We start from the raw sequence: 22,447 nt of genomic DNA, 5'->3' as shown, positions 1-22,447 counted from the left end.
CAAGTTGTGACTCGTGGTCATTCCATTTGGGAAGTGGCATTATCTTGTCAGATCTCAGGTTCTACTGTCCCTCCTTTGGACTGATTGGTGAGTCAGACCTGTAGGTTATGGTTTCCACTCTGCATAGCCTCATTGTATGATTCAGTTCCTGGCAATACTCAGAAGCAAGCAACATGCATAAAACACCCCCATGTTTGCAGGCAGAACCAGTAAGGCTGTGGTCCCTCCTCCTCACCCCTCCCTAATGTTTTATCACTGTGAGTAGAATCTGTATGGAATCTTCAAATCTTTAACCCCACCCCACCCCCATTTTCATGTGAACCTTAGTCTGCTTTGTAACAGTGTCATCTATGAATGATGCCATCTGTTTTCTGACTGTCATAGTTTAGGAATCTGTCAGGATGGTAGTGGCTATGGTTATCAGTCAATGGGAGCAAATGCTGACAGTGTTTAATGGGATGGTGGGATTTGCTTTTGTTTGCTTTCTTGAGATGGGGTCTTACTCTGTGGTGTATGTAGGCTGCCCTCTCATTTTGAATCCTACTGCTTCAGACTCTTGAGTGCTGGGATTACAGGCATGTGCCACCATGTCCAGTTGACACTAGCACTTGCTTTGATGTCTACAGTATTCCTAGTACAGCTTCCTTGCCTCAAAGCTCACATATACAAGCTGGGGGTGAGGGAACATCTCTTTCAGACTGAGCTCTGAACACATTAAGGAGAGAGAGGGTCTTCTTCATTCATCTCCACACACACAGCATTGGCTCCGAGCCTGAACCAAACACACATGTAGATGCTATGGGAGGTATGACTAAGAGTCTTCAATTTTCCAGGGTTCAATAAAAAGACCGGAAGCTAATAATGCCTGTACTGGCTAGTTTTGTGTCAACTTGACACAGCTGGAGTTATCACAGAAAAAGGAGCTTCAGTTGAGGAAATGCCTCCATGAGATCCAGCTGTAAGGCATTTTCTCAATTAGTGATCAAGGGAGAAAGGCCCCTTGTGGGTGGGACCATCTCTGGGCTGGTAATCTTGGTTCTATAAGAGAGCAGGCTGAGCAAGCCAGGGCAAGCAAGCCAGTAAGGAATATCTCTCCATGGCCTCTGCATCAGCTCCTGCTTCCTGACCTGCTTGAGTTCCAGTCCTGACTTCCTTGGTGATACTGACAGCAGTATGGAAGTGTAAGCTGAATAAACCCTTTCCTCCCCAACTTGTTTCTTGGTCATGAGGTTTGTGCAGGAATAGAAATCCTAACTAAGACAATGCCCAATAGGAAATTATGGCTGCCTTTTCATAGTATCTGAGAACTCTCATTGTTCTGCTGTCTTTCTAAAAAACGTTAAAATTAATACCTTGAGCACTTGTATTTTTGGGGAAATTTTATGTAATAAAGGAAAGGAAAAGTTAAAGCCACATTCTACTCTTCATGATGGTAAAAGGAAGAGGGGAGACTGAGTTGTCTAAATTGCTGGCTTTTATACAAATGACTCCATTCCCTTTTTATAGGAAATATATGCATGTAAATGTCCCACTGTGCTGTGCTGAGCCGACTGGGGACTCAGTACCTGCCATGAGGACGGAGAGCAACAGACAATCTGTTGTTGAGTGGATTTAGATGTTTTCTTCTTGGTACTATAGCTGTGTTCACCCCATTCCTGAACCATCTCCTGTACTGTGCTTCCTAAGTGAGACTGTATATCTCCTAATATTTAGCAATGCTTCTTGCCTCTTAGTGTCGTTTGCCTCATATCTAATACATTTCAAGTGGTAGTCTAGTGCACACATCTGAGGAATGAGAAAAAGACTGCATAGGAAGGGATGAAAATGTATGAATAAAATTATTACACAAAATCGATATGGTAGAAGTCAAGATTTATTGAAAAAAATTAATATCTTTGCTATAAAATTTGTAACAGGAATATTTTCCGAATGTTTTTTCAATGCATAAACCTGAATGTTACATACCAAGCACGGGACAGCAGCAGTTGTTCCTTCTATTTACATTTTATGAAAATTGCTATGCAGTCCATGTGAAAAGAATACGCGATGGAGAACCGTTACATTAGAAAAATAATATCCTTGATAAAGCATTCTCAAGGAGTCCAATCATAGTTTTCTGCCTCTTCAATAAGGCAAAAGTCCCTGGAACAGCATATAACTTAATTTACAAAATACAATAACTGTTCAAACACATATTCAAGTTTTCTTTTGGTATGATTTTTCCCCCACTGTAAAATCACTTTTTTGTTGTTTTGTTGTTGTTTTATTAACGAAAACAGAAAGACCATCAGGAAAATGTCATTTAATGTTGTCAGCTATACATTACATACATAACTCTGTAGCCTGGCAACCACCATTGCTACAGCGCCATTAACTGTAAGCATTTGCTCTGTTCTGCAGCAAGGCCTAGTTTGAGATTTTGTGATCATTGACTGTGGAATCTTTGCTTGGTATTCATAGGGACAGGTCTGGCATAGTGTGAGGCTTGGTCTAGTGTAAGGAACTGGTACACAATTACATTTCCACGCACATGAAAACGCCACAGATGTCACTGAACAAAGCTTTGGTGGCTCCGCACAGGTCCCACGCTGGCAGACCCCAGCCCTCCTGCTCCTGTACTGTACAGCCCTGGCTGGCTTCAGACGGTTTCGCTTCCAGCTCTCCTGGCCGGTGAGTTAGGTCGTTTTGATCCCTTCAAAGGCACACAACTTCCATCTCTTCTCTAGCGTCGCTCCCACACCAGTGAATTCCTGTTTGAACATCCGTGGCAGCCTCATCAGAAGCATTTCAATTTCATTGGCGGATATCTGTTAGGAAGACAGAGAAGTCAATTTTGGGAAAGCAGCCCAACAGAAAGCCGGAAATGGACAGACCTAGGTAAGTTCTGTTTTCCATGGAGACATTTAGTTTTATCTGTGGCTGTCTGGCAATGGGGGGAAGGACTGCCCTGGATCACCCTGTCTGAAAGTAGCTGGCAGGGTGGGTGTGGGATGAGGGACTAGGATGCCCTGAGCTTGCCTTTCCCACGGATAGAGAGATGCCTCGTGGGCAGGACCATGTCTTAACAGCCTTCCCAACATAAAAGAAAGGCTCGGCGCCGTTCCCCACCACTGCTGTGCTCAGTCTCGCCTGCCTAGGGCAGAAACTTTCTGTAGCTCATCAGAAAGCCCCTAAGGTTGGATTATTTGCCATTCAACCGCTTTCTCTTCTTAGAGATGATAAAGGTTTAGGAATGAAGACTAAACCTCAGACTTATAGCAGTAAAACGTCTTGATAGGCAGTCATAAAAAAAAAAAAAGGCCACAATGTCTAGACAGATGTTTCAGTTAAATTTTTTTCCTTAACCCCCCCCCCCCAGGAACTTCTTACATTAATGATTTATTTGTTCTTCATTTAAAACAAAATTAACTTTGATCTTTCCTACCACAGTCGCTATCCTTGTTTTACCATGTTTGCATCCCAATCTGGGTTCATTGCAAGAACCTATACAATAAAATGGCTAATTTGGGGGCAGATATTCTGTTTGGAACCCCAATCTGCTATTGTTAAGAGTTAAATGAACCTTACAAAGATAATTAGTCTCTTTAAGCCTTAGAAGATGGGAGTAAAAACTAATAAGGGTGGTGTCAAAGCTGCTGGCTTAGCACAGACTTGGGCACATAGAAATGCTATATGAAGCAGAGTAATTACCATTTTTCATGATGTCATTGCTACAGAGAGATCACTGTAGAGACTACACTTCCCACTTAACAACATTATGTTTGCCTTTTTGGTTTGTACTTTAATAGAAAGTCAAATCAACTGTATTTAATGTTCATTCACGGAGGGGACATTCCATATAGATCCAATGTTCCTAGGCCTATAGCATAAAATTTTAGTTAAAAAGAGGCATTCCTAGAAGGTAAAAGAGATAATATTTTTTTAAAAAAATTAACTTTTATTTATATGTATTTATGAGCATTGGTTATATGTGTGTGCCTATACCATTTGTGTGGGGATGCCATGTGTGTATGTCTATACCATGTGTGGGGGGATGCATGTTTGTGTGTGTTTATAACATGTGTGTGGGGGGATGCCAGAGGAGAGAATCTGATCTTAGAGCTTGAACCACAGGTAGTTGGGAGCCACCTGATGTGGGTACTAGAAACTGAACTTGGGGTCTTTTGGAAGAGCAGTAAGTATTCATTAACCATTGATCCATTTCTCTATCCCCTAGTAGACTGTGTTCTGATATTTCTGTGTATGTATGTAATTTGAAATCTGAATGCACTGTTCAATAAAACTATGTTAGAAGGATTATTAGATTCCCAAGTCAACCCATAAAACATTACTAAACAGATTGCTGAAGTTTTCATAGTGACCTTACAGAGAGCCCCCTCTTTCCATGGGATACTGTAAGATTATCTTCTCTTAAGATCCTCATTTCTATCCACGAGATACGTGTGGCCAATGGGGAAAACAGAGCTTGGTAAAGACCCGTGGGTGTGGCTTGGGGACTATCTGTTGTATCGGCTTGCTCTTCAGCTGGAGTGGCCAGCCAGGCAAGGGCATTTTTATGAAGCACCAAGCACTCAGGGCTCCTGTTGAGAGTGCAGCCTTCCTGGCTGCTTCTCTGGAGACCTTGGTTAGCAGTCTGGGAATGTAGCCCAGATAATCTATTTTTAACAAGCTCCCCAGCAATTCCATATGGGTTAAGAATCGAGGCTTCAGTCAGACCATCGCGGATTCAACTCTGGGCTAAGCCTCAAGCAGCCTGGTCTTGGGCAGCTCTCATTTTAATACCTGTGATGTTCAGTCCCTCCATGTGTAATAGAAAAACCATCTCCCTGTGCAGTTGGGAGGGATAATTCAGTGCCCAGCACAAGCCATCACCCCTTTGTCTTTCTGTCTCTATATTGTACACAGACAACAATGGTAGTAGTAAAAGTTTTGGGACAGAAGGGTCAAGATCTGTGGTCAAAGGTCACACAAGATGAGTACCAGAGGTTATGTAGTTGAACGCAATCAGTGTTAGGCCCAGAAGACATTTTCTTACTGACACCTGAAACTATGAAGGTTGTGTATTTTAGCAGAGGAATCTGTGTTGTTTCTACAGATGTACAGCTTGTGTAGTTTTAAAAATCTGGCCAAGTAGGTCTACATCCTCACAGAGATCAGTTCTTCCTTTTAAAAAAGCAAACAGGCAAACAAGTTTTATGTGCCATGGGTGTTTTGCCTGCTTGTTAAGTCTGTGTACTACAGGGCATGCAGTGCCCATAGAGGCCATCAGGTCCTCTGGAACTGGAGCCACAGATGGTTGTGGCTATCATGTTGGTGCTGGGAATTGTGCCTAGGTCCTCTGGAAGAGAACAGCAAGTTGTCCTAACTGCTGAGCCTTCTCTCCAGCCCTGCTGGCTATTTCTTTCCAGTAGACGGGCTACATCCTTTTTCCTAAGTTCATGCAGGAGACCTTTTCTTTATGCGGCCAGGCTGCAACTCTGCACGCTCTTCTCTTTCCCTTCTCTAAATTTTTTCTCCTTATTCCACGAAAGAGCTGTGTGAGGGCGTGTTGCCCCCTTCCAGAACTCCTTTCTTTTACTTCTAGAAAATGTTGCCAGTCAAACTGGGATGTTATTCTTGGGTTGAGCTGTCTTCCCTCAGATCAAGCAGAGGCCCTGGCCATGAGGATGGCAGAGTGGGGTTAGATGTAGCTAGTGTCCAGGATAACTATCCTCCCCCTCCAACCCCAATGGGAAGCACAGGAAGAAGCTTTAGGAAGGAGGGTAACAGCTACATTTTTAGGATGGAATAAGTGTCTGCAGACATCATCTATTCTGGAGGCTATGGGGCAGGGGTAGCAAATACGTGTAGCCTGCTTGCTCTGGCTGGGAAAGTCTAACCAGTGAGACAGCTTTTAAAAAGCAAAACAAAATACCGGAAGGTTCTGTCATTCTAGCCATACTCTCATGAGATAGGGAAGCATTTACAAATATAGAGACTGAGGGGTCAGGTAAGGCTGACTTGGGTCCTGGCACTATAGTTGGAAAGCCATGGTCTCATTAGGAGGCTGCATGGAGGGGATTAGCAGCAGCATTCTGGTCAGGCCTCTGGACTCCTCAGGCAACGCTAACAGCATTCACACCAGCAACCAAACCCTGAGGATTCCAGATGGGTCAGGCTCGTGCACACTTCCATGCTGCCTCTGACCAGCACCCTCACATCATACCGGGAGCTGCGCAGACAGATGATGGGGAAGCCATGGCCAGCACTCACTTCAAGGTACTAAAATCTCTTCAGACCTGTTTCCCCTCTCATTCACAATACTAGGTAGGGGATTAACTGGGAAGAAATTTACTAAGTGCTTCAAGGACTTGATCTGATTGTGCTGGGTTCTCTCTCGTGTTAATGTGAGTTTTAGGATGAGCCATTCAAAATGTACCTATCTGCTCAGCTGTGGCACAGAGCTCAAACTGAGACAGCTTTTGTGCCCCTTTTAAACAAATGCTAATGGCAAGCAAATGCAAGTAGTGTTTGCTATGTGCTTTTCTTTCATATGCTCATATGGATGGATGTGGGTGCACAAACACCAGTGTGTGTGTGTGTGTACAAGCGAGACATCTTCACATCTTCTGCTCTCTCCTTCCACCATAGGTGGGTTCGAGGGATTGAACCAGGTCATCAGGCTAGCATGGCAAGTGCCTTTACCCACTGCGCCCTCCAACATAGAACACAAATAGCTACAGACAGCTAAACGGAGGAGGTGGACGATGTGAAGTGAGTTACCCCCCCCCCCCAGGGATGAACCCAAGTTCTAAAGTTCCTAAGCTTCTCCGGTGTAGTGAGCCATCATTTCTGGTGGCACTCAGCCAAGATCTGTGGTCTGCCACATGATGGGATGAAGCATTCCGCGCAACACCCTACCCAGCATATGTACACAGTAGGGGGATTTCACCTAACCTGGAACTCTTCCTGAGCATGGTCACCATGTGCAGCCCGGGGAAGATGTCGAGAAGCTGCTTCTAGGTCAGTGTGATGGGTTTTTTGGCCTTTCCCATCTCCTGACGTTTATGGTGTTCTATGCTTTTTGCCCTCCACCTTCTCCAAAGCAGTTTTGCTTTACAAGTATTTTTATCTGCCTCATCTCCCTGACTGGTCACTATCTCTTACCATCTTCCTCTCACAGCTTCCCTTCCTACCATTATATTCTTGGGCTGCTTCTTCATCTGTTTTTGTTTGTTTTAAATTCTCCAGAAAATAACAACAACCCCCCCAACCCCCCAAAACATACAGTTTCTCTGTGTAGCCCTGGCTGTCCTGGAACCCTCTCTGTAGACCAGGCTGGCCTTGGACTCAGAGATCCACCTGCCTCTGCCTCCTGAGTGCTGGGATTAAAGGTGTGCGCCACCATCACCACCAGGCTAGGGCTTCTAATACTTAATCCTTTAGGAAGACTGAGCTGTGATGAGCTTTATTAAAGGAAACAGGTGAAAAGGCCCCATAAGAACCCTGGAGCCTATGTGGTGTTGACATCCCAGAGGAAATGTGAGTCCTGCTGCGTTTGTGTCCTGCTCTGTTGGCTCCATCCCAAGCCCACAGCCTCCTAGCCAGGTCTGCAGACAGATGTGATGTGATGGAGCTGCCACTGTCAGGTAAGGGGGGCTGAAGAGCTGGGACACTGAAAAGATGCTAGCATAGGGCGAGACACCAGCGAGGCTGAGTGCAAAGCCGTATTTCTTGCACATGATGAACTGGGTTTTGACCTCTGGGGTGTGTGTGAACCGTGCTTGTTGCTGTGTCTCTGTGCTAAGCATGGTATGAGCAAGCACAGATGCCATAGGATAAGTGTTCAGTGCAGGTGAGGAAGGAAGGAAGAAAGATAAAATGGAGGATTTGGAATAGGAAGAAAAATTGGAAGAGGGAGGGAGGTTCAGAGGAGGAAAAGATAAACACGGGAGAATTAAGAGGACTTCATGGGGGGGGGGGAAACAGATAGAGAGAGAGAAGGAGGAGGAGGAGGAGGAGGAAGGGATGAGGGATGGGAGGCCACACTGGCTCACATGGTCCAGAGGGATGCTCCTGGCCAGAACTCCAGGCTGCTCTGCTCTCTTTGGTTTTGTGAGTCTTTGACTGTGACCCCACCCTGCTCAGTCTGGTACTTGACTCCTTTATGTCTGATTTTCAAGTTTATTTAATATGGTGGAGTGGGGGAGGGAGCATGTTGCTAGGAACTGGACCCAGGGACCTTGTCCATCCATGTGAGTCAATCTCTCTCTCTCTCTCTCAGATCTTTGCTGTGTGCTGGCCATCTGTCCTGATGCCCTCTGGACCACAGGACTAACCTGGGCACATGAAAAGGACTGACATATTCTCGAATTCCTGGGGCGTCACGCAGCCCTCTTGGCTTCCCTTAACTGTGAGTGAGCACATTCTTTTTTGCAGTCAAGTGGAGAGTCTGTTCCCTTCTGGAGGTGCTACGATACCTAAAAAGCACATTCATTACAGTCTGTCTAAGCAATCGTTCATTAATGCTCACTGACAGCTGGCTGTTAACACCAGCACATATATCACAGTGAGGATTATTCATGTGGGAAATTTAAATATTCCACTAGGAACACTTCACCCACCGTCACCATCCCCCACAGCCCAGGGAAAGAAGGCTGGGCCATGAAGGCAAAGCCAGGTTCTCCTGGAAACTGAAAAGATGCTGAAACTGTGTCTGTGCAGAGAAATGTTTTAAAAATGCAGCTGATTTTTTTCCTTGGTGGGAAATGCTCACCTACCTCTGAGCACCCAAGCTGTTTGGTGTCCTGCCACAGAGGTGGGTCTGCCTGTGCCTGTGCCTGGCAGCATCTGTTGTCAGATCATAACCAGGCTGTTGTTTTGGAACCACTCTAGGAGCTTTGAGTAGAGGTTGCAGGTTATGCAGAGGTGGGCGGGGCAGCCTGCCACACACACACACACACACACACACACACACACACACACACACACATGACTGGATTACAGTCCTTTGAAGATGCAAATTTGCTTTCTTTAATCCCAGAGTTTGGGAGCCAGAGGCATGTAGGTTTGAGGCTAGCTTGCTGTATCTAGTTGGTCTATGTAGAGTTCTGGGCCAGTCAGAGATGAAACTTTGTCTCAAAAGAAAATATGTGTGTGTGTGTGTATGTGCGCGCGCGCGCGTGTGTGTGTGTGTAGATTGGAGAAGAGCCTCTAGACCAGCAATTCTCAACCTAGGGCTTGTGACCCCTTTGGGGGTCGAACAGCCCTTTTCATGGGGTTTGCCTAAGACCACTGGGAAACACAGATACTTACATTACAATTCATAACAGTAGCAAAATTACAGTTATGAACTTAGCAATGAAAATAATTTTATGGTTGGAGCTCACCACACCATGAGGGCCTGTATTAAAAGGTCACAGCATTAGGAAAGTTGAGAACTGCTGCCCTAGACTGTATGAGTAGGAAGACAGGTAGGAAGCAATCAGTTGCCACAGCTCCACTCCAGGGTCAGTGGGGCTTAGCATCCGTGGGAGGGTAGGTCACTCAGCTCACAGCTAGGATTCTGTTCGAAGGTGAGTGAAGACTTGGAGGTGTCTGCTTTGAAGATTCAGCAAAGCCTCCTGAAGCCCTTGCCCTGTCTCCCTGAAAGAACCATCTTGTCTCCCTGCCTCACATTTCTGATAGAAGACAGGTGGATGAAGAAATAAAAGAGTGGGTAGCTGGGAACAAGCCAAGAAGGAGGAAAAAAAGCAAAAATGCAAATATCATTATCAGGAACAAGAGTAATATTTAGCTGGAAAATGGCCTATTTTGGGGCTACATGGTTTTAGGAGCCATGAACAATTTACATGCCCAGCATAATTTAAATTAATTCTTGCCCTTGCTTCCATTCCCAATCACTCTCATTCCCAAGTGCAGCCTTCGGGGGGAATGCTAGTAAAAAACAGTTACATTACAGGGCTGGACAGGGTCTGCTTTCGTCATTACAGGGGTGAGCAGGATCTAAATGCTTGCTGGCTTACACCTGTACCAGTGGTGGTAGTGTCAAATCTTAAGGTAGCTGTTGTTCTGAGTGAAAATGTCACTTATTGCTTTTGTCATTAGAAGCCGGCAAACTTGCTGTGCAGTGGTGGGTGGGATAGAGCCATGATGCCTTAATGCAACAGTAACCAAAACTCTGCACAGGACCCCAACTCCCCATTCATTCGGATTAAACCAGAGGCAGCTGGGTCTGGCTGCTCACCTTGGAGACAGCATCCTCAGGCTGCCTGAAGATCCAGGACTGGGAGCCTCTTGGCAGCTGATGTGGGGACAAGGCCCTGGTGACTCCTCTTAAAGAAGGCAAATCTCTTGTTATTTTGTTTTCTTTGTAAAGCCCTTGAAGATATGGGATTCCAGAATTCAGCAAGAATTTCCTCTCTGGATTAAAATGCATAAATATCCCCATAGCCTCTCTGGGCTAGAAAGAATATGTGGTCCAGTCCCTGGCACCCAGCAGTTTTAGAATCTTAGTCTTTAGTTTTAGAGTCTTTTGTGATAGCTACATTCACCTCAGGAATGAGGAGGAAATCTGGCAGCACTACTGGACATTTCCCTGAGGAGATGGAGGACTGTGTGGGCAGAAATGGAAGTGGAGAGAACTCTGTGTGTTTCCTTTCTGAGGGAAGTACACTGTTGTCTTCTAAGCTAGAACTGCCCCTAGAGCCCCAGGGATTTCACCAGGGCTCGATGGTGTAGATTAAGGCTCATCCTACCACTGACAGCAGGTGTGCATATGGTTCCTTTAGCCATCTCTCAGATCTGGCTCTCGGGCTGTCTGAGGTGGCCTTGCACACTGTAGCCAGGCTGTATCCCAACCCTGCGCATAGTGGGGTGAAGGATGTCTGGAGAAGACTCTGGCAGAGGCCTAGCTTCTGTCTATTACCTGGGGTGAATTATAGTAGAAGGGACCAGAGGGAGAAACATCCTCTCCATAGGCATACACAGATGGAGACCTTCGAGGTCCCACTTCTGCTGGGCAATCCCAGTGGCAGCAGAAGGAACCTCAGTTCCTTCATTTAAATGGCTCCCACTCCCAGCTACTGACTATAGTCAGGACTGGGTGCGGCCATCCCACAGTGGGAGCTGTGGCTCTTGCCAGTGTCTCTCCTCATATAGGGTCTGGGTCTATATCACCGGTCAGAGGGAAATGGCTTAAGACCTTTTATCACTTCTGATGCTACCCCAACAAACCCCAGAGCTTGATAAGGGGCACCATTGCACAGCCGCTCCAATCTCCAACACAGACAAATGAAGTGCTGTGTGCTCGATGGTGTGGCCTGCAGAGACAAGTGAGTCTCTGTACTTACCAGAATGCAACTGGCCAGTCTCCAGACAGCCAAAGAACCTTTAGCAGACTATTCTAAAGTGCCCAGGCAAAAATCAGAATCAGTGTCCCATAACATACTGACATGCTGATGAAAGGCATCTGAAAAGGCTCAGATTCTGAGAAACCCTCTCCAGGACAGTAGTGGTTGATCCAGTACATGCAGGAATCTCAGTGGAGGAGCACAATGACTGGGGAAAAGGCAATTTCTCTAGGAGCACATTCCAAAGCAATTAAAATAAACAATGTCCACTAAAGAATTTGAAAGCTGATTATAAAAAAACAAACAAAAAAACTCACAAAGTTCAAGACAACAGTGATAGTTTAAATAAAATTAAGAAGAAAAAATGGTCACAAGTGGCCCAACAAAACTGCACCACAAAGACATAAAGCTCACTGACCAAATGACAAGTAATGAGATGGGACCCATACTAAAATGTCTAAGACAAAAAGGCCCAGGATCACATGGTTTCACTACTGAATCTTACAAAACTTCAGCGGCACTAATGCCAATTCATCCCGAACTACTCTGAAGATCTGAAATTCAAAGGCCTGGACAAACTCATTCCATGCAGCCAAAGTTCTCTACTTACCATAACCTCCCAAGGACACAAGGGAAAGGGAAAGAAAACGACTGGGAACATAGCTCTGATAAATACTAATGCAAAAATTCTCAACAACATAGTATCAAATTGAATTTAGCAACACATGAAAAAGGTCAGTACCATGATAGTGATGGAGTGATTCTGCATATGCAAATCAATAAATGCAATTTATCACACTACTACAACAAATGATAAATTCCAGTAAGCAGAAAACGCACTTGATAAAAGTCAACATCTCTTCATATTAAAAGTCCTGATAGATGAATTATTACTGCTTAGCACAATAAAGGCTGTACCTGACAAACCCACAGCTAACATCACACAAAATAGGGAAATGCTGAGAGTATCTATCTCAAGATCAGGAATATAAGATAGCTCATGGGGAAAACACTAAAATCAGGAAGTCTCTGAAACTGACTGGATTCACTAGCTTCCTCCCTCCCCAAGGGCATGTAAACAGTAAGGACTGCTGTGAAGTATGCTCAGACCATCCCAGCTGCCTGGAAGAAAGCCAGGCCCAGGAAACTATATAGAAGTAGCTGAGACCAGCCCAGCAGCCTGGAAAGGCTCAGGCCCACTGGGCTACCAGAAAGAACAAGCTTCAACCAGCTGAACAGCCTGAAAGGTTCTCAGTGGGCTCCAGGTTTTCAGCCTTTCTGAAGAGGTCTCCCACGCTGTGGTGGGTTTCTGGTGATGGGGGTGCTGCCATTGTGTCATTTCTGCTTTGTTAAGTAATGCTAATAAAACTTACTGCTGTACCAGTTTGGATCCTGGTGGCATTTTTACTCCAATCTGTCATCTGTTCCCTATCTAGGGTGAATAGGTAAATAGATGCTTAGTCATGTCCCCCCATAAATAGTGTCACACAATGTAGGAAGGGAATAGTTGATACAGGTGCTATAATGGGGAATAAGAAAATGAGGGAAGACTTTAGGGAGGGAGGGAAATACAGAGGAAGAGATAGGGGACAAGAATAACTAACACTACGGATTTTTGAGAAAGACGTATGGAATTGCAGTTTATGCTTACCTATAGTTACATATTATACACCCAAAATGTATGTGGATATGTAGTTACGTCACTTGGGGTGTTAATGCTATCCCTAAGAGCCATAAACTATCTAACAAAAATTCCAGTATCAAGCATGGGAAACCTCCTTTTGAGTTGTTGGTCAGAGGAGTTCAATAGACCCACTTTAAAAATAATAATTAAAAAAAAAAAAAACAATTATAGGTTACTGCCCTTGCTCTTGGTTGCCTCCCTGAACTTGAAGCTAAGTCCCTATTGCTAAAGATGCCATAGACTTTGAACGCAGGACTTGGAGGAATCAAGTCAGAACTGACCTGGACACCTCCTCCCTGAAGACTAGCTCTCCATGGTATCTGAAGGTGTATGCAAGCTGCCAAGAGCCTACTCAGATAGCAAGTCTAAGAACCACAATAAGATGCCTACAAAGCTGTGGTGTGGCACTTACATCATGGGAATAAGCAACAGCTCTCATTGGATTTAACCCTGCTCAATAGGATTCATGCCTGCTGCTGTAAGCTTAGCCGACTGCCCACTGCTGAGGCCATGGACCCTAGAGGACAACATATTACTGTAACTTTCCTAAACCACTGTAATTTCTAAGCGCATTCAAAATGCCATCCTTCTACCCACACATCAGTGTAGCTCCTGCTTCTCATTAAGGAGCTCCTTTTTACAGCACAGACCATTACAGAACACTACCAAGGGTCAAAATGTGAAGAAGTGGTGCCCATGCTCTGCCCCAAGGGGATCATCTACAACACAACCCCTTATACCTAAGGCTCATGGAACATTGCAGAAGAGGGGTGGAAATATTTTATGAACCAGATGACACCTGCTATGAGATTGTATCTTCTATATTTGACAGAACCTTCACCCATGGAATCTCAACAATATGGTAGCCTAAGCAAGACTTGAACAATGGCAGGACCAGTTGACATGCCATGCTAAGGTGAATGGGGAACAATGAACAAGGACTCACCTCCTAGATGACAAAGAACAGGCAATTAATGACAACTGAGAAAGGAATAACTAGTCTTTCCCAAGGGTAAGCCCCTAGCTGATTATCCAATATCATTAGAAATTATCATTTCTACAAACACACTTATAGGAGCGACACTAATTGGACTCAGACTGTTGTATTCATATTTGTGTATATATGCAACAAAAATAAAGAGAAATAATTCCGCCAGTAAATGGGTAGATGGACTGAACTAAAGAACTCTGTCAAAAGAAGAAGCGTGGATGGTTAGTATGTAAAGTGTTTAGCATCCCTGGCCACCAAGGAAATGCAACTGAGAACACCGTGGAGACTCTACCTCACCCTATTTGGAAAACAGGTAACAGATGATGCTTAGGAGGTAGGTAAAAGGAACCCTTATCAACTGTAATTTGGTGGGTCTGTAATTTGGTCCATCCGTTGTGAAAATCATTATGGGGTTCCCATAAAATAATTAGACGTGTGGACTAGGGAGATGCCCTAGTGACCTAGAGCATTCCCTATTCTCCCAGCGGACCCTCTTTGTTTCCCAGCACCTGCATGGGAGCTAACAAATCGTCTGTAAGCCCAGTTCCATGGGATCTGCCCTCTTCTGGACTCTGCAGGCACTGCACACTCATGGTATCCATACATGCAGTCCAAAAAAAATGTATACATATAATAAAAATAAATTTCAAAAATATTAAAAGCAGATCATACGATCCAGCTATACCATTCTGGGTATTTACTCAAAGAAATCTTCATTAGGATATAGAGACATCTACCTACCCAAGTACCCTATTATATCTATAATAGCCATATTGTATCATCAGCCTAGGTGAAGAACTACTCATTTATAAAGAGTGGAATCTTGACATTATGTGAAGTGACATAAGCTGGCACAGGAAGGCAGGTGTCTTCACTCATATTTGGAAACAAACCCTTGGGGGTGTGACAATAGAAAACACCACACTACATTCCCCTAATATGTACCATTAATGTGTATGGGTAGAAAAAAAAAGTTTAAAACCTGACTGCTTTTATCCGTCATAAAAAGTCTGTGACTAAAAACCACTTGCAGTTCCAGATGGTTCCTCTCAGAGGGGAAGTGTCGGGTCTACTTAATGAAGCTCAGGCAGGCAGCGTTGTGATCCCGGTGAGTTGGTAAAATCACCAGCGTCAAATGAGAATGCAGTGTGGTAATGTAATCCTGTAATCCGTGCTAACCACCGAATACGAATACAGAGGATGCCCTAGATATCAGAGCGAGCTGCAGGGTCACAGAGCTGGAGGCTGAGCATCTCAGAGCACAAGGCTCAGTACTTTTCTCCGCCTGGGGGTGGTGCTTCTGTTTACTTCCGCTGCCTTTAAGGCAGGTTTTTTCCTGGCTTGAGCGATTTCTCTGGGACCAGCCCTTTCCTGACTCACAGACAGCCCCTCTAAAGGACATGGCTTTACCAGCTGCAGCCCCTCTCAACTGTTCACCTGAACTCACCACCTCCTTCCCCAACAGTCTCTTTGCATTTGGCAAAAGCACTGCTAATTTTCAGATGAGAGAGCCGAACTTCAGAAAAACATCCCAAGGTCTGACTCCCGGTGTGACCCATAAGGAACACAGCTGAGGATAACTCGGCTGTCATTTTTAACACTTAGAAAATAATGTTAAAAGCAGCTATTGACAGACATTCTCGAGCACCATATCAGATCTTTAGGTTATTGATGGTGATGGTCGCTCCATGTGACATCTCGAGCATGGAATCTTGTGTGAATGTGACCTGAGGAACCTGCCTCATTAGCTACCCTCACAATGTCTTCCTCCTTGTTTCTGAAACCTTCAGGCCAGTCTGAAATTTCAAATTTCTCACAGGCTTTTCAAAGCGCTCTAGCATCCGTAGACCGTGACAAGTCACTGTCACTTTCAATAACCGATTTTTTTCTTCGTATAAAGAAAAGCAAGCGGATGACAACTGTCTGCAAAGCCCTGGGTCCTTTGAGAGGGACTTGCTATGGGGCCTTATCCTAATGCAGCTCACGCGGTGTCCATCTGCAGCCAGCAAGCAACATGCTGAATTCCAGCAGTGAAAGTTCAATAAAACAAAACAAAAAAAGAAATAACCCACTTTACCTTAGAGTCCAGCTGCTGCATGTATGACCACAGATACTCTATATTAGCTCCAAAGGGGTGAACGTGAAGAAACGTTGATATGATGCCTGCATTAAAACAAACAAAATAAAAAAAAGATAAGCGTCGTTAAGTTCTTTGGAGGAGAGTGGGGAGGAGTCTCAGTTAACTAATGCCATCTGACCTCGCCAACCTTCACGAGACCGGGTCACGTGGTCTGACCATTTCCAACACCTCTCAACCAGTATCCACTAACAGCGCACTCTGCAGACAGTAACAGTGATGCGGCGGAAGAGAATGGGGATGTCTGGCGGCCAGTGTGCCTAGACTCTGGGAAGATGCATAGATGGATAGAAGTATTTCTAAACCAAGGCTCCGGGAAGCCGGAAGCAACCCAACCTACCAAGTGTATGCTCGATTTACGGATCTGAAATCGTAGTTTTTTGGAAGGTTAAAATGATCTATTTTTCTCTCAATGGACTTTGTAGTCTGAAAATAGCTTAGACAGCTGTGTCAGAGATCACGTTGCCTCGAGTGTCCTTGATAATTACAGTCTCTGGTTATGAAACGGGAATAATTCACATCCGACATGGGCTCCACGCAATTCGTGCCACTTCCGCAGGCTGAGGCTGCTGGGGAAAGGCATCCGGGCGCTCTCCTCTCCTCTGCTCTAACTCACACGCTGGTCATCATTTGTAAAGGTCTGGGGACCCATGCTCTGCAGAAATTCTTCCCATCTTGGTCTTACTGACAAATGGCAGGATTATCAGTGTCAGGACCGAACTGAAAAGCGTGATCTCCATTCCCATCCTCCCTGCTAAAAGCGAAATTGTGAGGGAGTCAGTTCCACAGACTGTGTGCTGCTCTTGCTGGAAAGGTCAAGCTTAGAGGGAGGCTTTAGTCTTTAGTCAGGTGTGGTTTGTACTACATCTCCCACACTGCGTACTATGAGAACTGATGCTGGCGAGTCAAAGGTCACCTGCCTAAAATGCAGTCAGGGCAGGCACCGGCCAAGCAGCAGGCCAGCGTACACTTGTACGCTGATTAGGGGTGGTGTTTGTCCCTCTGTCTTCCTTTGTGATGTATGGGATGCTCACGGATGAGTGCCAACCAGGTTTCAAAGACAAGTTCCCAGCTTATCTTCGGACAAGGACAGAGAATGAGGGTCTGGGAGAGCTCTCTTGATGACTGTCTTTTGCATGAGGACTGTAGGAACAGTTACATCTTCATCAAGCTGAAATATCTGTATTCTGAGACTGTCTGCTCTGCGACACAGAGAGCTCGCTTTTATTTTGAGTCTTTGCAGATCTTTTTCTGATTTACAGTTTTATGGTATAATAGGGGACCATCTATAGGTGATGATGGTAATTTTAACATCTTTAAGTGACCACTTGAGAAAATGTAGTTTCTCTGTTCTGTATGCTTGGGTTTTTTTTTTTTTCCTCATTTAAAAAAAAAACAGATTCAGCTTTGTAAATTAAGTCTCTATGGCTTCTTGAAAGGAACCAGGTTGTTCCCTGGAATGGAAAAGAGACAGCTGTGCAGGTGGTGTGCAGGTAACCATAGCTGCTGTGAATTCTTGCACACGATAGCCACATCCTCTCTAGAAGACCGCATTTCACCGTATTTCTCCCTATCCTCTGGCTCTTACAGTGTCCCCACGCGCGCCCTGCCTTCTACAGTGTCCCCACGCGCGCCCTGACTTCTACAGTGTCCCCACGCGCGCCCTGACTTCTACAGTGTCCCTGAACCTTGGGAGAAGATTGGATATAGACGTCCCGTTTAGGACTAGAACTCAGTCTCTCGTTCTCTAAGTTCTGACCAGTTATGTATCTCTCCATTGGCTGCTGATCACTGCAAAAAGAAACCTCTCTGTCCAAGGCTGAGAGTAGCCCAGGTCTATGGGTGTAGCTATTTCACCACCGGCCCAAATTCTGGCAAAGGTGGGGTGGATGGTTGCAAGGTCCTACCCCTTACTGAGGAGCTATGAGCAGTGCACGTGAGCAGGATCCTCAGAGGATCCTGATTTTTGATGCCGTGACCAAAACTCAAAAATAGGTTTCCCGTGCTCCAGTGCATGGCCCCACCCCCCACATATATATGCAGCACAAACTGGATAAACTTAAAAGGGTACTTATATGCATGCATGCAAAACAAAACCCAAAACATGAAATTAAGAGGAGGATGTGCTGAGAATATATAGGGGGAGTTAGAGATGGGCAATGGTAGATATAATTATATTTCATTGTATATGTATTTTTGAAATTCTCAAGAATAAATAAGACATTTCTTAATGGAGGAAAAGAAAAAGGAGGGGCTGATAGTGTTAACTCCGAAGTTGATGAATAATGCCAACACGTCCCCAAATGGAGACTCATTTCTGGCACTCTGGGCAAAGCTGACTCTGAACAGGTGGGCTGCCAATGGAAGGGCTCTGTCGCTGGGCCTGTTTCTGTGGAGGAGCAGCAGGCCTCCCTACTTAAGAACGTGTTCCCAATAGTGCTGGATTGTCTTTGTAAGCCAACAGTCTAAGTAGGATAAAAGGAGCAGACGTTGCCCTGCTGGGCTTTTTACGGGTCTCAGAGCCCTAAAAGCTACTTGAGAAAAATGCAAACCAGCTCTGCTGAGGAGCAGCCCCGCTCATTCTCATTCGCTCATTCAGAAGGCCCATTGCTAGAATAGGTCACAAAAAAGCATTCCACCAGGGCCATCTATTTTATCCTTGTTTTGAACCTCACCAAGACCAAATTGGTAGTGTTGGAATTACCCAAATAGCATTAGCTTCCCCTCACCGTCATTCAGTTCTGTTAGGTTTTTACTTTAAAGCACTTGGTATGGCATAGTAAAAAAAACAGAAAAAGGGGCCATTTATGTGGGTTTTCAGTCTCGAGGAACAGCATAGATGGTGAATGCAAACATTAAGACTGGAGGAAATATTTTCAGACGGTGATAAGCATAACAGAGAGCCCAAGAGCAGAGCACAGGGCGCCCTGGAGGTTGGTGGGAGCTATTTTACACTGAGGGGTCAAACGCAGGCTTCTCTGAGACAGTGAGACTCTGAGACAGTCTTCTGAGTGGGAGACATTAAGAAGCCTACAGTCTGCAGTGTACCTATGCACTCCTTGGCGTACAAGGGCCCTGCGCTAGGAATAGTCAGGCAAGACCAGCGCTAGCTGAAGAGGACGATGGCTCGCATCTAGAGGCGTGTGTGGGAGGCAGAGCCTTATTTGCCGGCAGGGACCTTGGAATAAGTTCTAAATGTTCCAGGAAACAAAAACTGGAGCTTGAGATGGAGCCCGAGGAGTCTGAGATTTAGAGAGCAAGCTAAGGAAACCCCAGTGAAGGAAGGGCTAGGAGAAGAAGTCATTGAAGGGAAAAGAAAGAGTTCCTAGAAGATTGTCATCTGAATCCAGCCATGCCAGGTGCAGGTGATAGGCCGGGTTAAGAAACTGGGGAAATGAATAGTTTCAGAGTGGGCTGGAGAGCTTGGCAGACAGGGACAGAGAGGCTGTGGGAGCCATAGTGCTCTGGAGAGACTATGCTTGTATGTGAGGACAGTGGCCTCACTTCTGTTCAACAAGAACACCAAAAGTTACCATGTTTAATTATTTTTTTCCCCTAGCACCCAGGTATTCTGTGGGGCATTACAGATTTAACACAGGGAACACACACGAGCTGGTAACACCGCAATGGGAACAGAGGTGTGAGGAGGTACCAAATGACCAAAGCATGCATAGATCCTGACTCGAAGAGGAGTCAGAATGGTGGGAACATACATTCCACCTGACCATTAAGAACTTGATGGTTCTCAGAACCAGGGATGTTGGAGGGAAGTTACTAAGTACCCAGCTCAAACTAAGAAGGGGTTTGACTGCATCTATGTGGGATTCACAACTAGGAGTGTCCCAATTGGTTTTTGTTAACTTGTCACAATAAAATGAATAAATGAAACAAAGACTTTGATTTTATAACGGGGTCCCAAGAGTGGACAGAACCTGCTTTGGCTGATGAACCTGCCAGACAAATGACCACAGACAATGTCCATGCTCTGGAATTCGAACCCCATTTGCACATTCACTCGAATGCATTTAAAATTGTTTGTTTTTCACTCCCTTTGTCTTCCAGTCAACTGAGATTTGTGTCATTTCTCATATAAAATTAATGTGTCCAGAGAGGGTGTGGGGGCACCTGAATATACTTCCAGATAGTTCCAGATGCTTGCCGACTAATAATATAACCTGGAGTAATCGCAGATACCAGGAAACTAAACTGGAACCATCGTGGTGGGGGATTTGGGTGGGGTGAGGGGCACTAGAGAGGGTAGGACACAGTTACTATGAAGGGGAAATGGGGAAAACTGATAGGAAAGACTTACCTGGGGACGGGGATGAAAGAGGGGAGGAAGAGGAATAAATAACACTGGGATATTTGAAAAAAAAATCCATAGGGAATTGTATTATTTCATGGTTACTTAAACTCTAACTCTCTCTCTCTCTCTCTCTCACACACACACACACAACACACACATACACACACGCACAATTTCATTGAAGCTATGACAACTGGGGTGGCGATGCCCCCACCCCCATAGACTAACAACTGCCCCACCCCAATGCTAGGTAGGGAAAATGTCTTTTGGAATTAATGGTTATGGGAATTCAAGAGACTCCCAATTAATTGTAGTTACCCTTGGTAACCCCCAGGAAAACAAGGTGAGACACTGTTGCTGAAGACACAGCACACTCCATACAGGGGATTTGGATAAATCAATCTAGATGGGACCAGGAAGCCTCCTCCCTGATCATCAGTCCTCATTGAATCATCAGAAGCCATGCAAGCATCCAAGGAGAAAGGCAAGCAATAGTCTATCCAGCTGTGATGCCAGCATACCACAGCAATGGCCAGCACAGCCAGATACTCTGAGAGGCAACAGCAGCACTGTCTTCTTGGGGGAGGGGGTGTAAGCAGTAGCTACTTATTAGGACTTAATACCCACTCAAAGGGAGGAACCCATGCTTGGCTTTCTAAATTAGCTGGCAAGGACATGGGACCTAGAGAAGAACCTACTGTTTGCCACTTTCTAAAACCAGTATAATTTCTAACTGCATTGTAACTACTCTTGTCCTTATAATACCACAGCTGAGTGTAGCTGTCACCCCTCATCAAAGAGGCTGCTTTTCTGCGCTAGACTAAACTCATTAGAGAAAGTCATACCTGGTCAAAATGAAGAAGTTGACTGTGGAATAACTATACCAATTAACACATTAACAACACACACACACATTCATATTCACTCTCTCTGTCTCTGTCTGTCTGTCTGTCTCTCTCCTCCAGGAAGGAGTGTGTGTGGAAATACTGCAAGAGCTAGAGGACCAAGACAGCTACCACAAGATAGACTCTTCGAACATGCAAACACGGGGGAGAATCTGGAAGGAGTTGGGGGTGAGAATGGGCGGTGAATATGATCAAGAGACATTGTATGAAATTTTCTATGAGTCTATAAAAACATCTGCGAGTAAAAAGGGAGAAAACAAGGTGATCACATGCCTCTCTCTCTCTCTCTCTCTCTCTCTCTCTCTCTCTCTTTCTCTGCTTCTAGTCTGTGGGTATCATGTGACCAGCTGCCTCACAGTCCCTCTGCTGTGACTTCTCCACCACGGTGGACTCTAACCTCAAAACTGTGAGCCAATCAAGTCCTTTCTCCCTTAAGTCACTTTTGTCAGAATACCTCATGGCAATGTGAATGGTAACTAGGATGGTGGAGCCTTAATAACAGAGGCAATGGCAGCCTTCTACAGGATCCACTGCCCAGCTTGAAGACACTTCTCCATCACAGAACCCTTTAGGGAGTCAAAAGGCTTGCTCTCTTTTAGAAGAATATAAGTATGGCTATTTAGAGGGCAGGTTTGTGGGAGGAAATCCTACCTTTTGTTGAGCCATTACTAGAGGAAGATAGAACTGAAAGGAAACATTGTTCCTTGGTTTATGTTGACCAACACTAATGTCTCCAGCCTCCTTTGTCAGAGAAGGTTCTGTGTACTGACTCTAGATGAGTACATTCCTTGTTTTCTTTTATTCCAGTTGACTGTTTACAGGTAGGCTGGCTCCAAAGGTGAACTGTGAGGGGAACATGCAGTCGGCTGTGCGGACTTTTATTGAAGATTCTCATGTCATAGTTGTCATAGTTCTATTACACTGAGATAGCTAATTTCTTTTTTCTGATACTAAAGGCATTAGTAGAGGTAGAGAGTTATAGCCTCCCCCCCCCCAGCCTGCCACCGCTATGTCTCCTCTCATTAATGGATAATAATTAGGGGCTGGAGAGAGAGCTCAGCAGGTGACAGTGTTTATTATAGAGGATTTAAGTT

General features: G+C 45.0%; 1 protein-coding gene across 19 annotated transcripts in view; it reads right to left on the bottom strand.

Annotated features, from left to right (window-relative positions):
* Window positions 1–1,855: 1,855 nt before the first annotated feature.
* Window positions 1,856–22,447, bottom strand: part of Enox1 (ecto-NOX disulfide-thiol exchanger 1) — a 550,965-nt gene continuing 530,373 nt past the window's right edge. For 15 of the 19 annotated variants that reach the window (XM_021181861.1, XM_021181862.1, XM_029469169.1 and 12 more), the window contains 2 exons: window positions 16,083–16,168; window positions 1,856–2,807 (listed from right to left, as the gene is read on the bottom strand). In XM_021181861.1, coding sequence (XP_021037520.1) covers window positions 2,676–2,807; window positions 16,083–16,168 — 218 coding nt within the window. In that variant the 3' untranslated portion in view covers window positions 1,856–2,675. The remainder of the gene's footprint in view (window positions 2,808–16,082; window positions 16,169–22,447) is intronic. The other 4 variants (XM_029469181.1, XM_029469165.1, XM_029469166.1 and 1 more) reach the window with 2 other exon arrangements.

This window comes from Mus caroli, chromosome 14, assembly GCF_900094665.2.
Source record: "Mus caroli chromosome 14, CAROLI_EIJ_v1.1, whole genome shotgun sequence".
Classification (NCBI taxonomy): domain Eukaryota; kingdom Metazoa; phylum Chordata; class Mammalia; order Rodentia; family Muridae; genus Mus; species Mus caroli.
This window is presented reverse-complemented; position numbering and strand designations above follow the sequence as displayed.